At 41.8% G+C, this 24,764-nt stretch overlaps 1 protein-coding gene across 1 annotated transcript in view; it reads left to right on the top strand.

Annotated features, from left to right (window-relative positions):
- The window catches only part of CMYA5 (cardiomyopathy associated 5), a 46,815-nt gene that overhangs the window by 21,235 nt on the left and 816 nt on the right, over window positions 1-24,764 (top strand). Inside the window, exons 3-12 of the mRNA XM_065656443.1 lie at window positions 654-749; window positions 1,438-1,671; window positions 3,392-3,414; window positions 5,372-5,493; window positions 10,031-10,180; window positions 11,216-11,362; window positions 14,888-15,032; window positions 21,827-21,960; window positions 22,728-22,827; window positions 23,885-24,061. Coding sequence (XP_065512515.1) covers window positions 654-749; window positions 1,438-1,671; window positions 3,392-3,414; window positions 5,372-5,493; window positions 10,031-10,180; window positions 11,216-11,362; window positions 14,888-15,032; window positions 21,827-21,960; window positions 22,728-22,827; window positions 23,885-24,061 — 1,328 coding nt within the window. The remainder of the gene's footprint in view (window positions 1-653; window positions 750-1,437; window positions 1,672-3,391; window positions 3,415-5,371; window positions 5,494-10,030; window positions 10,181-11,215; window positions 11,363-14,887; window positions 15,033-21,826; window positions 21,961-22,727; window positions 22,828-23,884; window positions 24,062-24,764) is intronic.

The raw sequence follows: 24,764 nt of genomic DNA on the forward strand, positions 1-24,764 counted from the left end.
GGGAGGCTGTTGTCAAAGGAAGATAACGTTCAGTTTAGATATATGCCAGCTAATAAAAACTAAGTATTTTTTATAAAATATAAATTGGACCTGAGCACATGGCCAGCTTGCTTTCATGAAAGGTCAAGAAGGACAAAGGAAAAGTTCTGAGTCATGTCTGATGCCTGTTGTCCCTTGGACTGCTTTTGTTTCCACAACTAATTCAACCAGAGATTTTGATGGATTCTGGTTTATAGGAAATACCTTTAAAATTCTAATTAAAAATAAGGATACTGCATAATATATTAGCCTCATAATTACCTTTATTGTCTTCGTTTTTATGGGTTTGTTCCTGTGTTCTCTCAAGGACCCTCATGAGGCTCTGAGTACCCTCAGTCTCTAGCAAAGCTGCACTGGAATTCTTAATATTCAACAATTTGTGTAGACAGCACCTTGTCGAACTGAGCTAACTTTTTTGGTTTGGAAACAGTTTTATGGCTGTTCCAGTTGCTATTTCTGTGTGTGTCTGTGTAGCCAGCATGATAGTTGAGCTTAATTTAGCAATTGTTCCAATGGTGGCTCATGGCAAAACAAAAATATTCACCTAAAGTAAGTTGTGTGTAGAAGCTTTATAAAATAACATGCCTGTGTTACTGAAACATTTTAAATTTCAGGATCAGTTAAATGAATTGCTAATAGCAGTGGAAGAAAAGTCAATGAAGACTGAAGAATTTGTGAGTGATATTGAATCACTATTTAAATCTGTTGAGGTAAGTCCAATGTCTTATCACACTAACTTTCTTTCCTTCTACAAAATTACTTCTAATACATACTTCCCTTCTTTTGTAGCATCATTGCTTCCACTAAAATGGACTGTTTCTCCAGTCCCCAAAATGACCTCTCCCACTGGAAGGTGTTAACTTCAGGGGAAGAAAAAGATTGCGCTTTTTTTGCACACTATTGGGAATTGGAATATGTGCCTGGCAAGCACTGGAGGAAGAAGTTCCCTTAATTGTGTTTATGTTTATAAAAGCTCACGCTTTGTGTCTTTATTTAGAATCCTGTGTGAGACATCTAAATGAGTTGCTGAATGTCTTAAGTTCTTAATGCCCAAGTTCTTAAGCCTCGAGTATTAATTTCAGTTAAAAGTTAATTAATTTCAGTTAAAAGCATGAATTTTTAGCTACTTTGTAGACAGACTTTCTGTCTTGATACTTAAATCTATTAGTTTAATTTTAAACACCAACAATTTTTTTTAAATGGCATTGTTTTTAATATATTTTGCTAGCATTATTTCTCCCAGTTGAGCTTACTTACAGAAATAAAGTCCTGTCATTGTCAGGATGCCAGAAGCAGTCTGGTGGATAGCTCATGTATGGTAGTTGAGAATTTCTGTGTATTCGTTAAATGTTGTAATTTTATTCTGCTGATCAATTTACATCTGTTTTCATTTTTCAGGAAAACTGTAAGAAAAATGCAGAGTTATTGGAAAAACAGAATGAAGAGATGCTTAAGAAAATGGTAGCACAATATGACGAGAAATCAGAGAACTTTGAGGAGCTGAAGAAGATGAAAATGGAGTACCTATATGAGCAGATGGTTAACTTCCAGCAAACTGTTGATTCAGCAAAGGAAACTTTGGAGACAACGCTAAAAGAAATGGAAGAACTTGATGGATTTGTTTTCCTAAATGTAAGTAAAAACAGCTTTCCTGCTGTAGCTTTTATACTAGTTAGGAAATAACTTATACTGTACCTAGACTGAGAATGAGTTATTTTGAGTTATTTAACTTCCTCTCTTTTTTTCCTTTTTTTTTTTTTTTAAGATAGCTATATCTTGCAAGCTCAGCTATTCCCCTCTGAAACTACTAGATCCTTTGCTTTTGTCATGCTCAGAGAAAATGGCAAAGATGATGCATAGGATAACAACGTGCCTTATACCATTAAAATGGTTCTCTTTTCTGAAGAGAAGTCTAAGATGTGGTTCAATAATTTATCTAGAATTATCCACTGAGGAGTAAGAAATATTACAGTAACAGGTACTTTACTGTGTGAAAAATAAAGGTGAACCAAGAAGGTGTAATTGAAAATTATCTAAACTTTTTTTTAAATTAACAGACACAGACAGTAGTTGTGCACTCCAATTACTGAGTCTATGATAAATTTTTACTGCTGAAAAGCTGTGAGTAGCTGCGTACTGCTTAGTTGCCAGCTGGGGTTAAACCACGACAATGGGCTAGGTTTAGGAATGTGCATGGGAGGTGCATGTCTGTAATGGTCCTTTAGCATGTAAAAAATAGCCCTTGTGAATCTGCATGACTGGATCTACGTAGCTCATATAGTCCTCAGTTATAAACTGGTTTCTGAGGGTTTTGCATGGTAATCATTAATGGACCGGGTCCTCCAAGATTGTTCTTGTGCTGCAAGACTTGTCCATAAGTGAGCTGTGGCACTTTCTCCTCTGTAGAAGTGTATCAGCAGTCTTGAAGGGCTTGGGATTTCTGGAACAATAATCTTCTCCCATTATGGAATTAGTGCTTAGTCTGGAAGTTGCAGAGAAACCGTCCTGGGATGAAAGAAATGAAAAGCTCAAATTACTGTCTAAAGACTGATCATTCATGCAAAATAAAACAGTTTTCCCAATACAAGCCCCCAGGCCATATACCAGCAGTTATAGAAATGATGGAGCAATATTTGGCTTTCCCCCCTGCTCCAAGCTACGCAGTATCTTAGTATCCTGTAACCAAGTTAATGCTGTGGTAGAGTGACTATTTGGGGACGGATGAAAAATACATCTTATTTTCCTGAACTTGTGAGGTACTGGATCAGTGCTTTGGCAAAAGGACAACTTTGTAATCTGAAATTCTTTTGTTGGGTGGGAAAGTTATTAGATTCCCTGCCCCTTTATGTTACTGATAGAGGACAAGAACTTTTCTGTCCACGAGCCAGGTAATCTTAGCTGAAGATTCGTGGAGCATGGGAGAAACTCTCACTCTATGAGTACAAATCTCACCCAGCTTCTAGGAATAGGAAGTTATGAAGGAGATTTCAGCCAGAACTTAAATTTAAGTATTCTTCATGTGCAGGTGATTTCTTTCTGTAAAAGACTTAATTTTAAAAAGTATTTGACCGTGCTCCAGTCTTTAAACCTGAATATTGAATACTGACCCCTCAGGAGCTTAAGACCAGATTTAGACTCTAATAGCCTGCTGAGCTAGAGCTTCGACATGGAATATTCTTAAGGAACCAAACTCTCTGCTGGTGTGAATGAGCAGCATCCCAGACAACACCAAGTCAATAAAGCCATGTGTGTTTTATGTCTGTGGAGAGTCACAAGGCTGTTTGAGGAGCGGGTCTTCAACCTTTTCAGGGTTTTGAAAACTGTTAATACATTTCTTTTTTTCCTCCTCTAGTCATCTAAAGAATTGAATAAAAGGTATATGAAGTATGGATTAAGTGCACTGTAGTGAGTACTAGGCCTAGCATGCTGGATGCTTCGTTTAGTATTTGCAAGCTTTGAAAGCACACTGGTAATATTTGTGCCTACTTTTATAAACCTTGCAAATAATGAAATTAAGAGAAGAGGTTTTATGCTTGTTGCTGTAACTGGTTTTGAAGTGTTTTGCTTGTGTTCTATAGTACATCAATTAAACAAATAGCATTTTAAAATGTCAGGTCATTTTAAAATCTCTACACAGACATTTTTAAACAGATGTTCCTTGCAGTTACTGTTATACACACATATACTAAAAATATTTTGAGAATGCTTCAGTCTTTTAGATGTCCCTGGTGCATTCTTTTTTTCACTAGTTTGGTTCTGTATTACCTGGTCTCTGAAAGGTTGTAATGCAAAGTGTCACTCACATGGCTGGGATTGTTGGAATACATTGCTGAACCCGATTTCAGAAATTTTTAAAAAATAATAAATAATAAAAAAAGAGCTTGTATAGCTTTCGAAAGCTTACCAGGAGACTATGGGCTGATGTTTCCTTATGTCTCTTCATCAGCACTGCCTGACTCAGGATGTGTCAGAGGGCTGGTGCCTCATCACAGCTGCATCCTGACCTGCCTGCACGTACCAGTAAATACATCCAGTTCCAAACAGTTCTCTGCCATGTGCGATTTCCTCGAGGGAGTCATTTTGGTGGGACCCATCCTACACAAGGGAAGTGTTTGATTACAAGCCCGTATTCCCCCAATAAATTTTCCAAGGGGAACTACAAATGCTTGGATGGACTGGCTGCAGGCTCCCCCTGTGCAAGCCCCCAAACCTGCTTTGCCCACACCACCGCTGCCGACGCTGGCCGAGGGGCCTGGGCATTGCGCAGTGGATATCAAATATACCCTGTCAGGGCTGTCTCAACCACCACAGTGATACGCCTGCTGACAGGGACTGGCGTATAAGAATGACATGAATGTTCCAGTTCACAGTCAAATTTCAACCCCAGGACAGCGGTCTGAAGAGAATGTGCCGAACACCCCTTCATGGTTCCTATTAATCTGCAGAATTAGGACAATAAATTTGGACTCACCTGTTGTAAATCAAAATGTGAGAGTCTGGCTACATATTTGCATATTGTTTATTGCCTATGAGTAGGGCAGGTATAATGGGACAAAAATAATTTCCAAGGCTTTCTGTATACTTGGTCTTTATTTGTTTACTTACACACTAACCTTAAAGTTTATTCTTGTGCATGGGTTTGGTTATTGATTTACTTTGATAATACCTGACTTACTAAAAAAGGTTAAAACCAACTCTAAACATTCTAACAATGCATGTTTTTCTCAAGAAAGTATATTTTATATTTGTTGTGCTTTGTTAAGACCATGCACAATTAATTACTTCAGTGACTGAAAAAAAAAAAAGGGGGGGAGAAAGTTAAAATTCGGTTGCCTTGAAAAAAAAAAAATTCATTTCCTTGAAGCTGCTTCTGCCTCAGAATTAAAAATCTGTTGGGTTTTTTCCTCTAATGAACTCAGCAAATATGGGCTAATTAAGTGGAATCTATCTTCCTTCCCCTGTGTTTTTTGCTTGCCACAAGCAGCTGCTTTACATGACATCTCTGGAGTCAGCTGCTCCAGTTCAGCTCCAAGGTTTGTAACCTTTAAAGACACTGTGTCAGTAAGTCCAAACCCTGTGCTCTTGGGAGTCTTGCTGTGAACTTCAAATCCTCACATTCTCATGGGTCAAGTGTGCACACACCATGTGCACTCTCACTGTGCTCCTGATCCGAAATCACGGTGTGCCCTAAATGTTCAAAATCAGGGAAACAGCTTCTCCTTGCATGTTGTCCTCAGGTTAATGAGAAACGTGGTCTTTGCTTCTGGCCTTTGGAAAACTATGTGACACCACAAGGGATTTATACAGACAGCAATGCATTTTCTTCCAATAGGTTACTTTCTGCAATGGATACTGCCCTCTCTTTAGAAAAGGTGCCCAGAGCTTTTTCACTGTTCGAGCACTACGCGGACAGTCCAGGCCAAAGCAACCAGCACTCCTTAAAACATGTGGCAGGTAAGAATCTCTGAATATCGTCTTTACAAAAGCTAACGTTTTGGCAATGCTTTGGAAATTTTAGAAAGCTAAAAACAGAATCTATTCGAGAAGGATGAATTTGCAAACCATGTAATTAGCAATCAGAGCTGAATATAAAATGAAGTCTAATTGTGCACAAGTGTTTGGCTTATAGTAGGACGCTAAGACGAGCAACAGAGGGAAAAGTGCTAAAGAGTTGTGGTTTCATGCATCACTTCAGATATCTATACCTCAGACAAGCAGAAGGTCCATCTGTAAATCTCCGAGGTCTAAAGAAGTTGCTGTTCCCTTGCAGGCAAGGACAGAAGAGGCAATCAAAGGGTCTCCTGAGCTCCTTCCTCTGAGGGTGGCAGCTCCAACGTCACTGGTGTGGGGAGGAGAGCAAGGGGCTGGCTGGTGGCCGAGGTCCCTGGGCTTGTGTCGAGAAAATGGAGGCACCTGAAACTCGCGCGTGACGTGAAGGCAGAGTGGTTAACCATGGCTGGAAACAGCCTCTGCTTGGAGGGCAGCAGTGAAAATTGCACATGATGAAGGGGTTTATTCATCTGTATGTGATATTTCATGTCCTGCAAAAAGCCTGCCTGTGTGGGCTTTCTGCTCTGCCTGGACATAGACCTATACAATTTTTCTGGATCTGGAGAGCTGTTAATGAAGAGTTTATCAGCACCAATCTGTGGATTCATTTTCCTCAAGAGGGGTTTCACTTCAGTGTTTCTTTCTCAAGATAAGCTTTGTTTAGGGATCTTGCATCTCAGTGTGACCTCCCATTCACCATCACACACACCACTGCTGTCATAGTCGCCCTCTGGCTTCACAAGCAAAGCCTCTTTCTCCCGTGTTTGGTCCCTGAGCGCTGGACCTACAGCATTTATTTCCCTAAGGTACTTTTCTTTCTGGCTGGACTTTCACATGCCTAACGAGACATCAGAGAAGTGCCATCCTGTGCAGACTCTCCGGTGTCTAGTAAGAATTGAGTGCACTCATCAGTGTCACTATAGGAAGATCGTCTGTCTCCTCCACACGATGTCTTTTATTAGACCTACAGGAACAGAATATCTCTGAGACCTTAACTTTCTTGTGAGATTTGTATGAATTCGCCTGCATCCTTCAAAGCTTCTCAGGTGAAGCTGGGCAGGCACTCGTGCATGCAGTGTTATCCCAGTGTCATCTTTTTAGGAAGTCAGATAAAAAGACCTTTTTTTGTAACCCACTCTCAAACAGGGTTAACTTAGTGGTGCAAATGTGCTGGGTGTTGTAGTTTAGCTCCTAAATTTCCTGCTGTGCTCCCGTGGGCGAAGCAGTTCTTTCCTCCTAGTCCGCTACTTACTGGCAAAGTCATCCAGGAGGAGAGACCTATTTTGTCATGCTGTATTTCCTTTTCCCACGAGTCATTCCAATGTGCTTTTCCCTAAACTATTGAGGTGAGCTTTTCAGTTTGATTTGCATTAGCTACTGTGTTTGCTGAACACCAAATGGCGCCAGACCATTTTGCTTTGACAAACTGGAAATAAATGACTGTCCGCTAGAAAGTGACCTTCAAATCTCCTCATCCTTTATACTTTCTTGTCTTTCTCTTTCTAAAATACCTGGTTTTCATTCTTCACTTCCATTACCAAGTATTTCGATTGCTATTGTGATTTTTACTTTGGTGACCAGAAGACAAAAATATATATTTCTTTTGTTTCAATATTACACCCTTCCTGAAGGAAAACAGAGGTAAATGCCTACATGGAACTTTATTTGGAATGGAATGCCTTGAGTACATCATTTATCACACACTGGAGGCAAATGTCAGACACTCTCAGATTTTTTTTGACTGAAGCCATTTGATGAAATACATGTGAATTTGCCATGTTTCCCCAATACACAGATTTTTCCTTCAGAAAGTATAGTTTTTTACTGAACAGCTTCATGGAACTTTATTTTCACCACTTCAGAAACATCTTTCCTTCAAAATGCCCTCCTTTTCCAAATTTTCCATACCTACTAATGAAAAGCCCTTTTCCTTCAAATGCTTCCTCCTTTCATGAAGGCATCCCTGTTAACAAACGCATAAGCATAAAAAAATCTTGCAGCATCCCATTGAGCATATTGGAACCCAGACTTTTCCACAAGAAGAGTAAGAATAATTTAAACATTGAAATATTCTTTCCAAAGCTTGCCATGAGCCCTTCCCTTTTATATCAGAAGGTGAGGACCTTTTCTGATTCTAAAAATCTTCCATTAGAGTCACAGAGGAATGTAACTGCTCTTCTTCTTCAAGTCCACAAAGCCAAGGAAATCTAATTTCTCATTACATTAGAAAAGGGTAAATATCCATAAAACATTTGGGATTATTATTTTTTTTTTCTCCTGGGGGCTGTGGAGATATAGATAGCATTAAGGAAAAACTTCCGTACACCACAGCACTTCATTGAAAACTGAATTGATGTGAAAATGTCGTGCTTTTCTGTTGAAAAATATGATTTAGTCAAACTTGCAGAGCAAATACCTCGTTACTTTGACTAAAATTCATTCAAAAAAGAACCAGCACTTTGATAACACAAAAATGTTCTGTTTTTGAAGAGAATAGTTCAACTTCTTGCTTTGTAATTACTTCCTTTCAAAAGTTTGTTTCATATTATGGAAAAGGAAATTAGAAATCAAATGTTTCTCAATGTTACTGAAATGAATTTTGATCTATAACTTATTTTTCATATTTTTTCCCCAGAAGTTTCATTCATTAATCTGTCTTCTCTTCAGATTTGGTGTAATAATAAATCTTGCAGTTGTGGGGTTTCTGTGTCCATAAATAGCAGTTTCTAGGCAACTTCACAGGAAAGAGGAAAAAAAAAAAGCTGGTGTCCCCACTGAGTCCACTGAAAGGAAGTATTTTCTTAAAGATTATCAGTTCTTAAATTGACCAACTCTAGATGCAGTCGAAAACCAAAATGCTGATTGTTTTTAGCAATGAGAAGGATAATATTTTTCAAAGAGAAGCAGATGTAATCCTACTGTACTGGTAGCTCTCTGTATAAATCATAAGGAAACAGCCAACATCTGCATTTGCCTTGTTCATGACAGAGGGGATCATCATCATTACTGTGAAGATAACTGAAAAAAGCAAAAGCTTTCCACTGAGATTCTAAGAGAATTCATGCAATATGGAAATTTACTGGGTGAAGAAATAGAACCATGTATTTTCGTTCCCTGCAATCATTTTAACAATGAACATCTTTTGGGGCTTTTTGCTTCTTTCTTTCCCCTCCCTCTCTTTTAAGCCATAATCACAGAGGGGAACAATACTTCATCAGGGATGGATCTGTGCCAATCAGGAGACAAAGTTTATATGAAATCTGGGGAGCCTCGGATGTCTTTGAAACACTCTTCATGACTGATACTCCTAGTTGTCCCATGGGGTGCAGGTGCTTTGGCAGAGCTTGGGTTCTCCTGCGCACCAAGAATTCTCTGTCCACTGGGTCTGCGGAGAAAGCGACCATGCCAGGCAAGAGCACTGAGCTGTGCACCTACCGTAGGAGTCCACGTCTGGGCATGGGCAGACCCAAGGCTGCAGGGAACCTCCTGCTCCCTAGTGCTGTTAGAGCCTTCTCTTACCTAAAGCAAATCCCTGCTGCTGTCAGTGTCAGTGGATTTGACACGCCATGTGAATCACTGCCTGGTGTGGCAGGTCCTTTCCCCTGCTTGCCTTTCTGGGGTCAGCTACATACATCTGTCTCTGGAGGAGCTTTGCTGCTTCCGCAAGTTCCCTCTTGCCATCAGTGAGCTATTCTGTGCTGTTTGCTACAAACAAGTGCTTTCAGTCTCTGCTTTCAATGGCATCCTCTTCACAGGGTGTCCTCTTCCATGGTGCTTGTGCTGCAGGGCAAGGTCAGGTCAGGTAACGGAGATGGTGGTCATCCAAAGGAGCGTGCATTAACCTCCAGGGTCTTCTGGCCTTTCTGAGGAGGTGGCTTGAACTTAGCAGGAGTCTCTTGGGGTTTCATCAGCAGATGTACGTCAAAGTAGAACACAGAGCTGGACACCACTCCCTGTGACTGAAGGGAGCAGGTCTCTTGGGGAAAGGAGAGGGATCGCTGGAGCTGTATGACAGCTGTGTGTCCAGGATGGCCACTGCCCCAGGACACTCCCTGCTGGAGGTCAGAAATGAGCAGCTGTCCCATGACTCGTTTGCATGATGGTCCTGCCCTATTGGGAAGGACCTCAAGAGCTGGGCAGGGTGCAGGCACACACTTTGTGATGGGTTCAGGTGGTGCCAGTACTAGGACTGGATCTTATTTTGTCCAGACTGTGAGGAAAATGGACACATTCCAACGCTGAACAATTACTTTTTTTCTGTTCCTTTTTTAGGAGGACTTGGTGCTCTAAAACTGCACCAGTATTCCATATGCCATGTATTTGCTGTACTTGTTCTGTGGAAATAACCAACCTGAGTAAAGAACAGGTTGCCTTGTGAACCTGTAGGTAATTTTGCTGAAAATGTAGGAGTGTAAATAACAACAAGAGACTTTCCTCTTAGTCCCACAGACACCAACTGTTGTACCTCAGGAACCAAACTCAGCCACCAGCACCTCCATTGCCATCTACTGGGTTGTGAATGACGGGGACGTCATTGACTGCTTCCAGGTCTACTGTATGGAGGAGCTGCAAGCCAGCAAAGATGCAGGGGGTGCGTAGCGTCTTGCCTTCACAATGGCAGGAGTCCTTTCTGCTCCGGTTTGAGGTCAGCAGAGGGGAGGCCAAGCTCTGGAGAGGGCCCAGGACACAGAGAGGAGAGAGGTTGTGAAGACATTATGTGTAGGACTAAGGATGGGTAACGGTGGAGGAGAACGAGGCAGATGCTGTTTCTTCTCCTCCCCTTCATTCCCCAAAATGCAAGAGAAATATCCTGGTCTGTGAAGTGCAGGGCTGTTGTTTGCAGAGGAGCAGCAGCATCCCTGTTGAGGTACCGTTCTATGAAGTGGCCTGACTTCATAGAGGATGTGTCCATACTGCCCTGTGAGTCCTCATGGGGACTGCAGGTAGAGCTCCCAAGGGGATGGGCTTCGTTAGGTTTTTAGGGTCCCACATGTATTTTGGAAATGTGTCCTAGTAAAAAAAATCACAGGAAAAGATGATATTTCCACAGTATTTCCACATGTAGAAAATATATTTTTCAAAATGACATTAAGACATTTCAGATGTTAAATATGAAATTGAGAAAAGAGGATTGAAATGCTTGTTCATTAAAAATCTCAAACGGATCATAAAGTCAAGTCACTTTAAGCAACCAGACTCTGCACAAATCCGTGTGGGCATGTGTGTATGTGGGTGCATGTGTATTAGTGTGCACACTCTAAGGGATGCTAAGGGCTTTTTATAATACTTAATTTGTAGCTAAGGCCTATAAAATCACAAGGATAATTTGTTATATTATCGACTGGCGAAACCAGGGTTGATAACTGCTGATTGTATGTCCCAAGTTTATAGTCTAGTCTGCAGTAAGACTGACCTCCATAATCTCCCCTTGCCATCAACGAGGTCTGAGTGCACTCAACTCAAGGCCACATTCTGTCAAAACTGAGCCAGAGTAAACCATGGAGATCTTGGTTTCTGGACTTTTGCAACGGGCTGGTTTTCACATGTCAATTGAGAGGCGCAGTTGTAGGCCCTACCAGTGCAACATGTGAGTGTGATGCCCTGTGCTTGTGTGTGTTCCTCCCAGCTTTGGTGGAAGAGTACAGAGTCACGGTGAAGGAGAGCCACTGCATTTTGGAGGACCTGGAACCAGATCGCTGCTACGGTGTGTGGGTCATGGCTGTGAATGGCGCAGGCTGTAGCTTACCCAGTGAAAAAGCCATTTTTAAAACAGGTATGTACATAATTTGATGATTGATTATTATTTGGGCATCTGATTATTATAAGCTTGGAGTCTTTAGACCAATTGTAGCCCACAGTGTTACTGAAACAGAAGAAACTGCTTCATTTAGCCCAGCTGGCAGATAACAGGTTGTTTCCCTTTCTGCCAAAAGATAGCAGCATAATTGCTCCTGGGAGGAAACTTGGAGGCATTCAGATCTGAAGACGTTTCCAGTCTCAGGCCTCGTGACTAGGGCAATGGGGCAGCACATGATGAATTTTTCTTTTGTGTGTGCTGCAGTGCTCCAGGGAAGCTCTGCGAAAGCGACCCGGCTTCTCCCCGCTGCTGCCACTTCTTCTATGGATAAGGGAGGCAACAGCTGCATTTTTTGCCTCTCTGCCATCCTCCCAAATACATCTACATTGCATTAATTTAAATTATTAACTTTTGAAGGGAAGGCCTGCGTTGCTGAGGTTACATGCTGTGTCTAGCTCAGTGGGACACAAATCGCGGGTGGGGCTGAGAGGCTTTACTGCTGTTTTAAGTGCTGTAAATTAAGATGAGTAATTGGACGAGTATTGTTTATGAGCTTCGTTTGGCTGCTTAGTTTTTCTAAGCTTTAATTTCTTTAATAATTTGTATTGACAAAAGTATTGCTTCTTGAATTATGAGCAAGGTGAAGCATCTTGTGTCTAAGGCCCTCTTGCTAGACCGTTTTTTTAGTGCTACAGGATAAAAACAATCATTCTGTTCTTGTAGTTGCAAAATACAGACAAGGATATTTAACAATTTTGTAATGAAATAACTCTGACTGTGTTGCTGAAATCACTTGGAAGCAACCACACCTTCAAGACGTTTGCTTAATCCACTAGAATTCAAATTTGTTGATAATTCTTGATATTAAATATCCTGATCATATTTTTAGCAAATATTATTTTCCAGGGAATTCAAAGTAGAAATTAAAATTTTATGTCCTCAACAATGTGACTGTGAGCATGGTGCAGAATTCCTGTGTTATTATTATTATTAATTAATTATAATTATATTTATTTTATATATTTATATTTAAATATAATAAAAATATAATAAATATAATAAATATATTAAAATATATTTATTAATAATTATAATTATTATTAATAATGAGTTATTACTAGCTAATAAATCACAATTTATAAAGGAGTTCTTACTTCTCTGAAGCTGTTCTTTATAAGAACTGCGTTTGCCTTTTGTCATCAGGCTCACCTTTCTTTTTCCCAAAACCAAAACCTTCTGAAGAAGTGCATATCCTTGAGTCTTTGATGCCTTCCTTTGGCCTGTTTCTTTCAGAAAAAAATAAACTAGGTTAAATAAGGGCTCATTAAACGCCTTCTCTCAGGCTCCTCTGGAGTGGACTTGTGGGGACACTGCTGAGCACTGGCTGATGCACAACTGCTGCATCCCCTTAACATCCAAGGTGGAAAAATGAACACCGGTAATGGAAAAGAGTTCTTCAGTGTGAGCCTGGTGACTTTGATGTAAAGCTAGAATACTTTGCTTACTCAAGTAGCCCAATGAACAGAGAAGAAAGAATTTAGAGTTTATTTTCAGCAATTCAGATTACAATTTGGCACATACAAGAAAATGATTTGCTGGTATATGCAGTTTATGGGAACATACACATTGAGAGTGGATCAAGGCTTTGCCTCTTCCAGGTGTTGGGAGCCCCCACAAGGTTCCTCTGTTGGAATAGTTCCCATGGAGGTGGCAGTGGGCCTGGGGGAGTGTGGGGACACAGGCGGGTGCTGCTGCGGCGTCCCCTCAGCACCTCCTGTCTCCTGCTCCTCCATCTCCCAAACTCACACCTCGTCCTCCCCTCCCCTGGGGAACACACTGTTTCCAAGCAGTGTTTTCTGTGAGGGGATGATGCTGAAGGCAGCAAGGATCCTTCTACCGCACCTCCTCCGGGTCCACCTCAGACTGATCTCCAGATGAAGGCTCTTTGTAATCCTAAAGATATAACAAACAATGCACCTTCTTCTGTTGTTCAAAACCTGTGTGATCCTCACCCTGTATCTGAGGGACAGAGTAAAATGTTACCCGTTTTGGCTCTTTCCCTCTTGTAAGGTCACTTTTATGAGTGCTGGAATATTACAAGGAAATCAGACATATACTCTAACTGCAGTTAATTTGTTAAAAAAATCTCAGAAGCACAGTGACTTTTTTTTTCCAGTATGCACACACCATCTACTCTTTAAAACAGAAAATTTCAAATAAAATTAAAAAGGCTTGATATCTTGTGACCTGCTGTTTACACATACATAAATGTGGGTATGTGTGTCTGTTACTGAAAGCAGGTATTAGGGAATTTGGCTATTAAATTTTCATTCTTTAGGAACAAATGCGTTTAAAAATGGACAATAATCAAATATGTCAGAAGAGAATTAAGGGATTACTGCTAAGGCAGCTACACAGATGTGTTACCAGATGAGAATCTATCCCACAGATTCATTATTCTGCTGAATACCTAGATTAGCTGTTCCTGTAGTAAAACATCAAGTACATCTTAACCCGAACTGCTAACCTCCCGATTTTCACTAAACCAGGAAACTAATATGTACTTGTGGGTAGTTTTCTTTCCTTTCTTCTAATACCAAATTATTTCTCTTATAAAACAGAATAGATTTTGAATGCTTGTTGCTGTTCTGTAAGATTATCTTATCCTAAAATTGTCTAATTTCTACTTTTGTTCTCGGCATCTTATTTCGAACTTGATGTCTTTAAAAACAAAATAGCTTTCCATGACCTTTCTTTAATATCCTTTCTTTTAAGGATCGGTATTAAGACTGTTTGTAAGAGTCTCAAGAACAGGTTGTAAGGTTCATTTATATTGCGGTTCCCTGGAAAGCGAAAGAGCAAGAGAATACGACTAATCCATTTTCAGCCTACAATGTCAGATGTGCAATTTCACACAATAGCTTTTGACTCCTTGCATTCAGTGCACTATTTTACATTCCATTTTCTGTACTGCAGTTGGGCCTGTAGTTCTTAAACTGAGGCTCTAAAAAAGATAAATTACAGGACCGAATTTTAGCATTGCAAAAATAAACTGGACATAATTAATCAGAAAATCAGCATCTCCCCGTCAGTTCTGCAGCAGCACATTTGTTTCTGATGCAGTTGATCAAAGGACTGCTGAGGACAGGATTGAGGTGAGGCAGGGAGAGCTGTGGGCAGTACAGCCTTGGTGCTCTGCTCCTTGAAGATTGGCAGAGATGAGGAAAATATGCATGAGGAAAGGCATGAAAATCTACATGAGTGTTCTAAGGATGTGCACAAATGCACAAATATTCACAGTGACTTTCTCAGTGTGGGGTTTTTTCACCATAATGTAGCCCTCTGCTATTGAAACACAAACAAGCAAAAGATCACTGCTGGACAGGCAATAACTATCCCATGGGTTTTTGGGGAGGTGACTCTTCCTTTCCCTAGCAAGCATCCCACTCCAGCCGCCAGCACCCTCCTTGCAGTACGGCTAACGTGTCCCTGTGTTCCCAGCACCCGCGGTCCCCACCATCAAGGCCGAGGACTGCACAGTGTGTTGGGACATGGCCACCGTCCGCTGGTGTGCCGGCTCGGCGTCAGCGGAGTCCTTCACCGTGGAGTACTGCCGACAGCACTCGCTGGAAGGAGAGGGTCTCAGGTCAGTGCTCAGTTGGATTAGGCAACCGCTAATGAGCATCATCCAGACCGCGGGGCATTATGCAAGAGGTTAATCTGCCTTCAGTCTTGCAAGGAAGAAATCTGCATGCTGAGGAACTTAGAAGACAGACACTAATCTATGAGATGATGCTGAGAAATGAAAATACTTCCTTTTTATTCTGCTTAACCAGGCAGTCACTTTCTTTGAGTCCAAAACGCTGGAGACATGTCACTGTCTGGATTCAGCCAGCAGCTGCAGGGCTGTGCTGGCTGGGGAAGCAATTGCTGCCCTACAGCTGCTGTGGCCCTGGGCCCAGCCGAGCTCCAGGATGGAGTGCGATGGAGGAGCCTGGCCCAGTGGCTCTCTGCTTTGTGGTGGACAAGATAGGAGCTTGTTTGGAGCATAGTGAGGGTGATATGGGTGTCCCAGTAATACTGGTGACCCATCTGTGCTGCCTGGATATGTGAGCAGATCCATCCCAAAATACAGCTGAGCTCAGCGCTGCCCATCTGTGCAAGGCATACCATGGGGGTCAAAGAGCAACCCAAAGAGCAGCTTTCAAATGGAGGGTGGTGTCTGCTTAAGCCAGACCCTCTCTGGTTTCCCCTGCGTTAAGTCTGTGCTGCTTAAAGACATGGGTGAGGAGGGATGTGGGCAACACTGAGCTGTGAAACTGTGCACTGTGTTGAAATGCAGAGACTTATTATGTGGTGTGCTGTATTTCCTTCGGAGTTCGGGGCTTTTGTTTGTTTGTTTTTAAAAACAATGACACATTCCAACAAAATACAGTTGCAAAGGTCTGAGAAGCTTTGGGAGGTGGAGGAGTGACTTGCCATACAGGACCCTGTGGAAGAGCCTCAGTTCAGCTGAGTTTGTCTTCTTCACCTCCAGGGGAGCCAGATCAGGGTCTTCTCCCAGGGGCTAGTTCACATGGGCTTCAGGAGTTGAGGCAGAGGGAAGAGCTCCACTCCCTGCAGACAAAATTAGTTAAATGGACTAAAGGCTCACAGGTTTCTAGTAGACAAGTATGACAGTGAAATTGTGCATGCCTTGCTCCTTACAAAGGTAGGCTAAAAATTGAAATGAAAAACTTCTTTGGGGCTGGGAGACCTTTTTTTCATGCAGTACCAGTGTGCTGCACTGGTGCATTCAAGGAGAGGTCTTGCCCAGCTCTCCTGCCTCTTGGAGGGCAGCTGTGACCTGCTCTATTTCATACATATTCATAAGGCCACCATGTCAATCTGCCAAAGTTGCTGGTCAGGGATAATGTAGCTGCTCTCAAAACCTGTGCTGTGTGTTTGCCCTCGAGTTTCTTTGCTGTTAACTGGAATTGCCTCTTTTTATCAAAACTGAACCAGAAAGTGTGCTGGTTTCTTCAATCTCTGAGCAAGGTGTCAATGACATGAAGCAGTTTGCTTTTGTGGTGATAACAGTGGCAGAAAGCTGCCAGAACTGACCCATTCCATTTCTCAGTGACCTCGTGCAAAATCTAACATGTTTATAATTATACTGAGTGACATTTGACTTCTTGGCCTCACTGTGGGCAGAAGCTGGCCTTTGACTGTGACAAGTGTGAAAATTCCCACAGGACAAAATAATACATTTTCTCAGATCACTGTAGTTCAAATTTCTGTATTTGTAGAAGGGCTCTCACCTCTTTTTACAGTGTCAAAGACCATATTTTACCACTTATTTTCCCTCAAATCAGTGTCCCTCTTTCCTTTTCCAAAAGCACCTCCCCAAGATTAACCTGTAAAGCTTCTCTAATGGCACAAGATATTTCAATGATGGAGACATATTTTTTTAGGATTTCTATTTAATTTTTTGCATAAAGCCAAGGAAAAGAAGAGCCCACTGGTAGATGGAACGTACTGCCTGTATTGCTCCCATCCAAGGGCCCCAAGGTGCAAGCCGGGAGTAGAAATCGGTTCCTTATGTAGCTGATATAGTGAGAAGCTGCCTTCTGTAAGTACCTGTAGGGAGCTTTGAATTCCTACATCAAGTATCTATATCAGGTAGAATAAAACTGTCTTTATGCATACCTAGCATTTGGGCCTGGAAATGCTGCAGTTTCTTGTGGCTGCTTTCCTTGAAAGCTTGGAGTTTGACCTTCACAAGTTTCCTGAGCATCAGTCATCTTGCAGAGCAGCTGAATGCAGAGCCCTTTGACAGCCTGTGCTTGTGGCTGCCCTGTAGCGGAGCAATATTCCAGGTGCTGGGTAGGAGTTCAAACATTTCTCAGCAGCTCTGGGAAGTTCATACAGCTGCTGCTGTGGGCATAGTGTGAAAGCAGAGTTTGGGGAAGAACACCCAAGGGAAGTCGTGGAGATAGCAGCATGGTCGCATCTCACAAGGCTGCATTCACAGATGTCATTCTGGGAGTTCACAAAGGTAAGGGACACTGCCAAGGGAACAGGCAGGGAGAAATGCCCCATTAAACAGCTGGAGAGGAGTGTGGAGACCCTGGTCTGCATTGTCCCCCTGTAGCCATCACAGGACGGTTTGAGTTGGAAGGGAACTTTGGAGGTCACCCGGTCCAACACCCCTGCTCAAGCAGGGCCACCTAGAGCCAGTTGCCCAGGTGGCTTTTGAATGTCTCCAAGGAGAGGTTTGTGGACCAGTCGTGGAGAAGTCCCAGCTCCCCAGGGAGAGAATTTGAAGCACATCTCGAAATAAATCCTCATTAAATGTGTCCTGCTAAACACCATTGAAAAAAATCTATGTTTTCCCCTCTGGGTTCACCCTTCTTGCCAGCTTGCCACCCGTGGGACATGCTTTCACATAAAAGCATTTCACATCTTCTGTAACAACGACTCCCTGGCCTGCTGCTGTGGTTTTAAAGCTCCTTCTGGGTTGATTCTTTTTCCAGAATCTCTATGAGGCTTTGAATTGTTTCTTTCAGTTTCCAGAGCTCTGCTATTTTCTCACCGTTCAGCCTCCTTGAGTTGAAAAGTCAATGGAGCTGTGGGTGGAAGATGGAAAACTGCAAGAAATGTAGTCCAGGGATTAGGTGTGTGGGCTGTTCAGATGGAAACCGTGTATCACATCATGAGCGATCTGTAAGACTCAGGGAGGTAGAAATTAATACAGTATGCAGCGAGTTTGTAAAAGTGGAAGTGATTGAGTGTCATCCTCCCTGCCAATGCGAGACTGGCACTGCTGCTGACCAAAATATTGTCTACTTATAGAGCAGATCTTATGCTGGAAAAGAGCAAGCCTCCCTCCTGTTGCATTGTCCACATGACTGTCCTGTCAGCTCAGGAAAAAAGGTGTGGAAAATAGGGAAGGAAGACCATTGCAGATGGTGCTTCAGTGATCTAACCTCAAAATAGCCAGAGCTAGGACAGAGGAGAGAAAAGGAAGCATGCGGCACAGGTGGGAGCAAACTCAGAGCTATTTGTTCTTTGTTATTAGCGTCAAAAGCTTTTTTTCCCACTCATGGTGCATACTTTCTATGTGCTTTTACACTTATCTTGAGAAGCTTCCATTCTTTCAGCTCTGACTTCTCATCGATGTTACCAGCACAGGTCTGGAGGTGCTGGTTTAGTGGGATCTTGGGGGCGGAAATGACAATTATGGCACAGAGGGTGTTCTGAATCACTGCAAGGCATATCATTTGCTGGGTTCATGCAATATTAAAAAATATCCTCTAGATGTTGTTTCCTTGAAATAAATGAGCACGCTTTTGGGAGAAATATGCACCAAAACACAGCATCAGATTTCTCTAAAACCATGAAAATCACAAATCTAACAGAGAGCTGTTACTATAAATTTCTTGGAGATCTAAAGATGAAGATACATGTAACTCATTTCTGTTCTGCTTTGAACAGCATGTACCTGAAATTTGGAGACTGGATTTTGAGACTTAAAGATAATTCTTATAAAGAGAGGGATTAAGAGGAGACGTTTAAAATATTTAACTTCAAATGTTTCTTGAATTTCTGTGCACTGAATTTTGTATCACAATACCAAGACATTGTGGGGACAGTTCAAATATGATAATATTTAGGCTAAAGGCCAGTATGCCTCATGCTTTGATAACAGCATTATTACATTTCCAATCATCTATAAAGTGGGCAGGTGTACTTAAAGTACAAAATAGCTGACATTAAAAATGTTGTAGGTGGGCTTCTCTTTCTTTTATGACCAACTGAAATGAGGTATGCTATCACACTCTGATTTAAACATGCAACCAAAATCTAATTTGGAGAATTTAAGGTTTGAAAGAGACCCAAGTCTGAACTTTGATGGTCGACCCTATTCTGCAATTGGCTGGACCCAAAATCTTCTTTGAATATCTGGGCTCTGGGAACCAGACTCCAGAATATGAATATTCCGGGTCTACTCAATACACCAGAATGTACCTGTCTACTTGGATTTAGAAATGATTTTGTAGTTTATTAAATCATCATCGGTTAAACAGCACATAGTGAAAAATAAGATCTCATTTCTCTGGAAGGGTACTGACTTACATGGCATTTTCCAGAAGACAGAAGCAGAAGCCATATAGAGAGCATCACTGTGTTTAAGGCATGTTTATCTACATGTTGCCACCAACAACTTCCAAAGAATATCTTTGTATATCCCCCGTTCATCTCACTTGCAACTATTTGCTCAGAACTTCTTTCTGATGCTCTGTGCTTTAGATTCACATCCAGGATGTTGGGATGGTACTTTTGAGGAACAGATTGGGTGAAACTTGTCTAGGAAGCATGGACAAATTTCTTTGAAGCTCAGGTGTCCACTTCTTTTCCCCTGCCTCTGCTTCCATTCCGGTTTTCCTTTGTTCCACTTCTTTTATATTTGCCTCCATGCTCAGTTCCCACGTTCTAATTTTCTTCAGTTCATCTTTTTCTTTTTTTTCTCTTTTTCCCTATACTCAGACAAGCCTCTTTCTTCTTTCAAGTTTAAAGATCTCAGGTTCTCATCAGGTTGCACCTCTCCGCTGAATTTTCATTAAGAACCAACCAGCCTGCCAAACTCCCAGTGCCTTGCTGAAGTGCTCTTGTGGTCAGGGCTTTGTTTAGTCACGCGGGGTGAAGCAAACCGTGAAATTGCTACCATGTTTGGGCCACCCACTTCTGTTTACTGCGTCAGTTCCAGCACTAATGTAACGCATTCCCCAAAGGCATGTGGCCCCCCGCTAATCATGTAAGAGCCCCGAACTCTCTGAAATTCTTTCAAATTGAAAAAAATGGATCACAGGATCTCCCAGTGCTTTTTCTCAATGCTTTAAATCACTTTTAATGACAGCTGTCAGTACAAAATATCTGTTACAGACTAATAAAGATGATGCACCAGTCTTTCCCCAGGACAGCATCCTCCTAGACACAGAGCTCTATGTGGCATTAGGAGGAATTTGGTGTGTGCAGGGCTGCGGGATTTTATCTTTACATGATAAATGCAGCAGCGGAAGGTCTGTGAAAAATCCTGATGGATAGGCACTGATTATTTCTCAGATTGTACTGCTCTCTGGTGGGACCTGTGTGGAAAAACAGTCCCTACAAATGAGTGGCAACGATCTGATCTGACTGCTGATTTGCCTGCCTTACCTCCTCTAGGGTCAGCAATTAGTGCTGGAAAAGGTAATTTGTTTAATCTAGCTTCCCATAGAGACATCACCTGCGGGAGGGAGACCATCCTGGGCTCCACTTTCAAACCTGAGGCGGAAGGGAGAGTGCCTTGCACCCTCTCCAAAGGCATGTCTCCTGTTTGTGAATTTAAATACTTGCCTTGAAGATTCCTATAAGGATTTCTGGGAGGAAATTATCTACTTCATACAGGTAAACAGTACTTACCTGCAGGCACACAATGCAGAGGGTATATACTGTCTGGCTTTACCTCGCCATCATATGAGGCAAAAATGAGGAAAATCAGCATCCAGAGTATGAGAATGTGTTAAGCCAATCTTTTGTACTTCTGACAACATAGAAAATAAAATTGGTGTCTTTCTAGCCACCCAGAGTACTTTTGCTGGCACTTCAAAGTGCCTGCGAAGCAGATTGAGTGGGTGCTGCCTCTTGCTTTCCGGCAGTGTGTCAAGACATCAGCAGTTGAGGAAGCGAGGGCTGGAGCTTTTGAGGCATCACAAAGGGGAGACTTAGTGAAGGCAGCTCACTGTGCAAAGGCAGTGCCCTGCTGCTGCTTCTTGCAAAATCAACCTCTTAGAGTGCACGGCACAGCAAGGGAGACAGAGCCAAGACTTTGTTGATGAACAATTTGTGAGCAAGGAGTTCCGAACAAGAAGTGCATGGTTTCTGTGTGGTCTCATATAAGGGTAGCTGTACTTTTGGATCTGGAGCGTGTGCCCAGACAGTACAAACACAACAAGTGCATTCTCTCTGATGCAACTGAATTAATTAAAAGTGGTTTTGTTTGTTTGTTTATTTTCTTCAGAAGCTTGTTCATTTTGTAAAGCAGACCTTACACAAGAGACAGATGAGAATTTGATTCTGTGCTGCTTGCATTTTGTGTGACGACTTCTGCTGCAAAATGAACCTAAAGTGAGCATTATACCAAATGACTGCACTGAGTGGGAAGGTGGTACAGGAACAAAGGGCTGAAAATTTGTCAGATGAAGTGAGGAGGATCACTCAAGTAAAATGATGAAGCTTCTATAAAACTCAGTTGTTTGTGAAAACAGTGATTGCCTTTCCAGTTTGGAGTTTCTCTAAGGTGCCTGTTGTTTCAGTAGTCAACAATACTGTTAGGTGGCTTAGCTGTCTGCATTAATGTCTTTCCTGGTTTGGATATCTGCATACTTTTTCATCTACAAAAATCTTCAAAATTTGCAGATCTTTTGCTGGTATAAAGAGACCTGAACTGAAAGTATCCCTGGAGCCCAATGTGAACTATTTCTTCTACTTGAGGGCTGTCAGCCCCTTTGGGACAAGTGAACAAAGTGAAGCAGCTCTCATCTCAACTAAAGGTAGATCACAGTTTCCTCATGTCAAAACAATGGGATAGAGGGGCAAAGCAGCCAAAGGTGGCAGTTTCCTCTGGAAACCATACCTGAACTTTCTGATATTGGAAACAGCAAGTTATTGAGATGAATGGGACTGTATTTTACCTGTTTAAAATTAGCACAATCAGGGACTACTTCACTTAAAGTTTGTATATTTATGTCAATGTAAAACTGATGTGGCCTCAGAAGCAAAAAAGTTTAATTCTGTCAGAGATATGAAATTATTAAATATTCTTCAGAGATCTCAGTTTGCTTGAGTTTAGCAGAGCACATTCTAATAAAAGATGCCATGACCTTAAAAAAACCCCTCACAATTAAAACCTTATGGACTTTAGGTTTCAAGGACAAGGAAGCATGCAGACCAGATTTAAGATGCAATGGATGATTTAAACAGTAAGGTTTCCAGATAAATTATATTAAATCATGTATGGTTCTTCCAAATCAGCCTAAAAATTCAAATTTGCTGTTTTGAAAAAATAATTGATTGAAAATTATTCAACCTTCTTAAATACCGAAGACTTCTTTATTACCTAGCTACTTCTGTCCAACTTGGGCACAGCTTGGAAGACTCCTTGCGTTTGTGTCCAGTTTTCTGTCACTCCTACCTGTCAGCAGACCCAAACCTGTCCAGCTAAGACAGCAGTAATTGTTGCTTAATGTTTTATGATTCATCTCACATTAAAGCTGCCAGCCTCTGAGAACTGGTGTTTCTTTGTCATGAATTGTACCAGGAACTCGATTTTGCCTGCTGAGCGACACAGCCCATCCCGCTTTGCAAATCTCCTGCAATGCAACCGTGATCCACCTTCCTGAGAAAGCCAAATTCACCGAGTGAGTAGCAGCATGATGAGCACGACCACCCTGAAGGGTTCAGGATGGCTCTTCACTCTTATTTTTGCCTATAGGTAGCTTTCACATGGTGCTAACTAATTTTGTCGAAGAACTGGATTCTTTCAGTCTTGCAACCCCTGGACTTTGTGTGACTGACCCCCTTTTCAAGCACTGCAGTATCTCAATAAAGCCAGCAGCTGCATTGATGTAGGTGCTGGGAAGAGTTCAGTGTCATACCAAGGAACCACCAGAAAGTCAAAGTGGTACCTACTGGGACTGCTGTGTTTGCCTCAGCCCGTGGTCGCTGCTTAATCTTTCAGAGCACTTCAGTCTCGAAGCAATTTGTTGCTGTCCTAAACCAGCCAGATTTGTGGGCTTATTTTTTAATATATCCTGGCTACAAGTAATCCATCTTCCACACTTTGCTCCTCTACTGAGGGCATTATCGGTAATGTTTTCCAAAGCATCTGTGGCTTTGGAGAACTAGGAAGTGCTCCTCGGATGTGTTTAGAACAGTTGTACCAGGCTAGCTCCATCCATTGCAAACATGATTTTTTTTTGACATATTGATATCAGTCCCATCACAAGCACAGGTCCACTTGTATAAAATGCGCCATACTTATATGGCTTCTTAAAAGGTAATGAGGTGTTACTGGTTTAAGCACCTTTTTTTACTGTTACAGCTGAATGCACACAATATGTTTGTCACTGTGACTACTTAAAACAGCCATACTTTCTAGTTTGAACACTTCTTCTAAATTTGAGGCCTGTGTTTTGCCTCCAAATCCACCTTTTCCACCTTTAGCTAGCTTAATGTAATTTTGGATAAAGTAGCATGGTTTTCACTCCTTTAAGATGAGTTCACCTCCTGCAAAGATGAAATTATTCTCAGGGACAACATTCAAAGCTTTGATAAAACCCTGCAGTTAGAAGAACAGAGTGCAATCCATTACTAATTTTAGATGCTGCTGCATGACAAGACTGTAGGGAATACCACAGTCTGGTTGGTCTACCACCACACCATGTTTACTGTACACCTCTTCCACAACACAAACAGGTTTCCTTCAGTCTTGGGTGAACTGCTGCCTGCTCGGGGACGCCATTACTGGGAAATCGTTGTCTCTGCCTGCAGAAGCTACAGGATTGGAATTTGCTACGAGACAATCTCACGGAGCAGTGTCCTGGGGCTGAGTGATACCTCCTGGTGCATGCGGTGCTGTCCTACACAAACCAGGTAACGCTGAGTCAGTCTAGTTATTTTAGAAGTTACTTGTCCTTCACATACATAAAGCTGGCCAGCTTCAACAATCACCAGAGCTGAAAGGATCTGTCTGTTTTGTTTCTGTAAATTTGAATAAAAGAAAAGGACAACTACAAAGGAGCTTTAGAGCTCTTCTTAATTAAAAAAATCTTATAAAGCACCTTAAAAATAAAATTAATCTCAGACAAATTTACTGCCCTTCACCTGTCCAGTGAATAAAACTTAAAAAACTGATTTGCCACTGCTTTGTCATTCCAGGCTCATATCCTGAACTGCTTCACAAAATCCCAGCAAGCATATTTATTTCCATAAATGCAGTCTTTATAGAATTGTTTTCCATCTGCAGGAGATGTCAAGCCCCCACAGGGAATGCCTTCTCCTTCACAGTGACAAGCACCCACCTGCCACCGTGGCAGGGCTGAAGGGTGCTGGGGTAGACTGCAGCAGGCCAGTGCCAGGCTGCTTGGAGGTGTGTGAGGTGTAACCCTACTAAGGGTGTAAAGGTGGTCTTGATCTAAACAAGTGTGAAATCATGTAGATCCAAAGGTTTTTGCCAAACAGAGCTCATGCTTAAAGCCCCACAAAGGCATGTAATGAGAAAGATATACATGAATATGATTACAGCAAGTCTGCTTTTATTCTGACTCCAAAGACGCCAAGTGAAAGGGCTCACCAG

The sequence above is a fragment of the Caloenas nicobarica genome, chromosome Z (assembly GCF_036013445.1).
Source record: "Caloenas nicobarica isolate bCalNic1 chromosome Z, bCalNic1.hap1, whole genome shotgun sequence".
Lineage (NCBI taxonomy): Eukaryota > Metazoa > Chordata > Aves > Columbiformes > Columbidae > Caloenas > Caloenas nicobarica.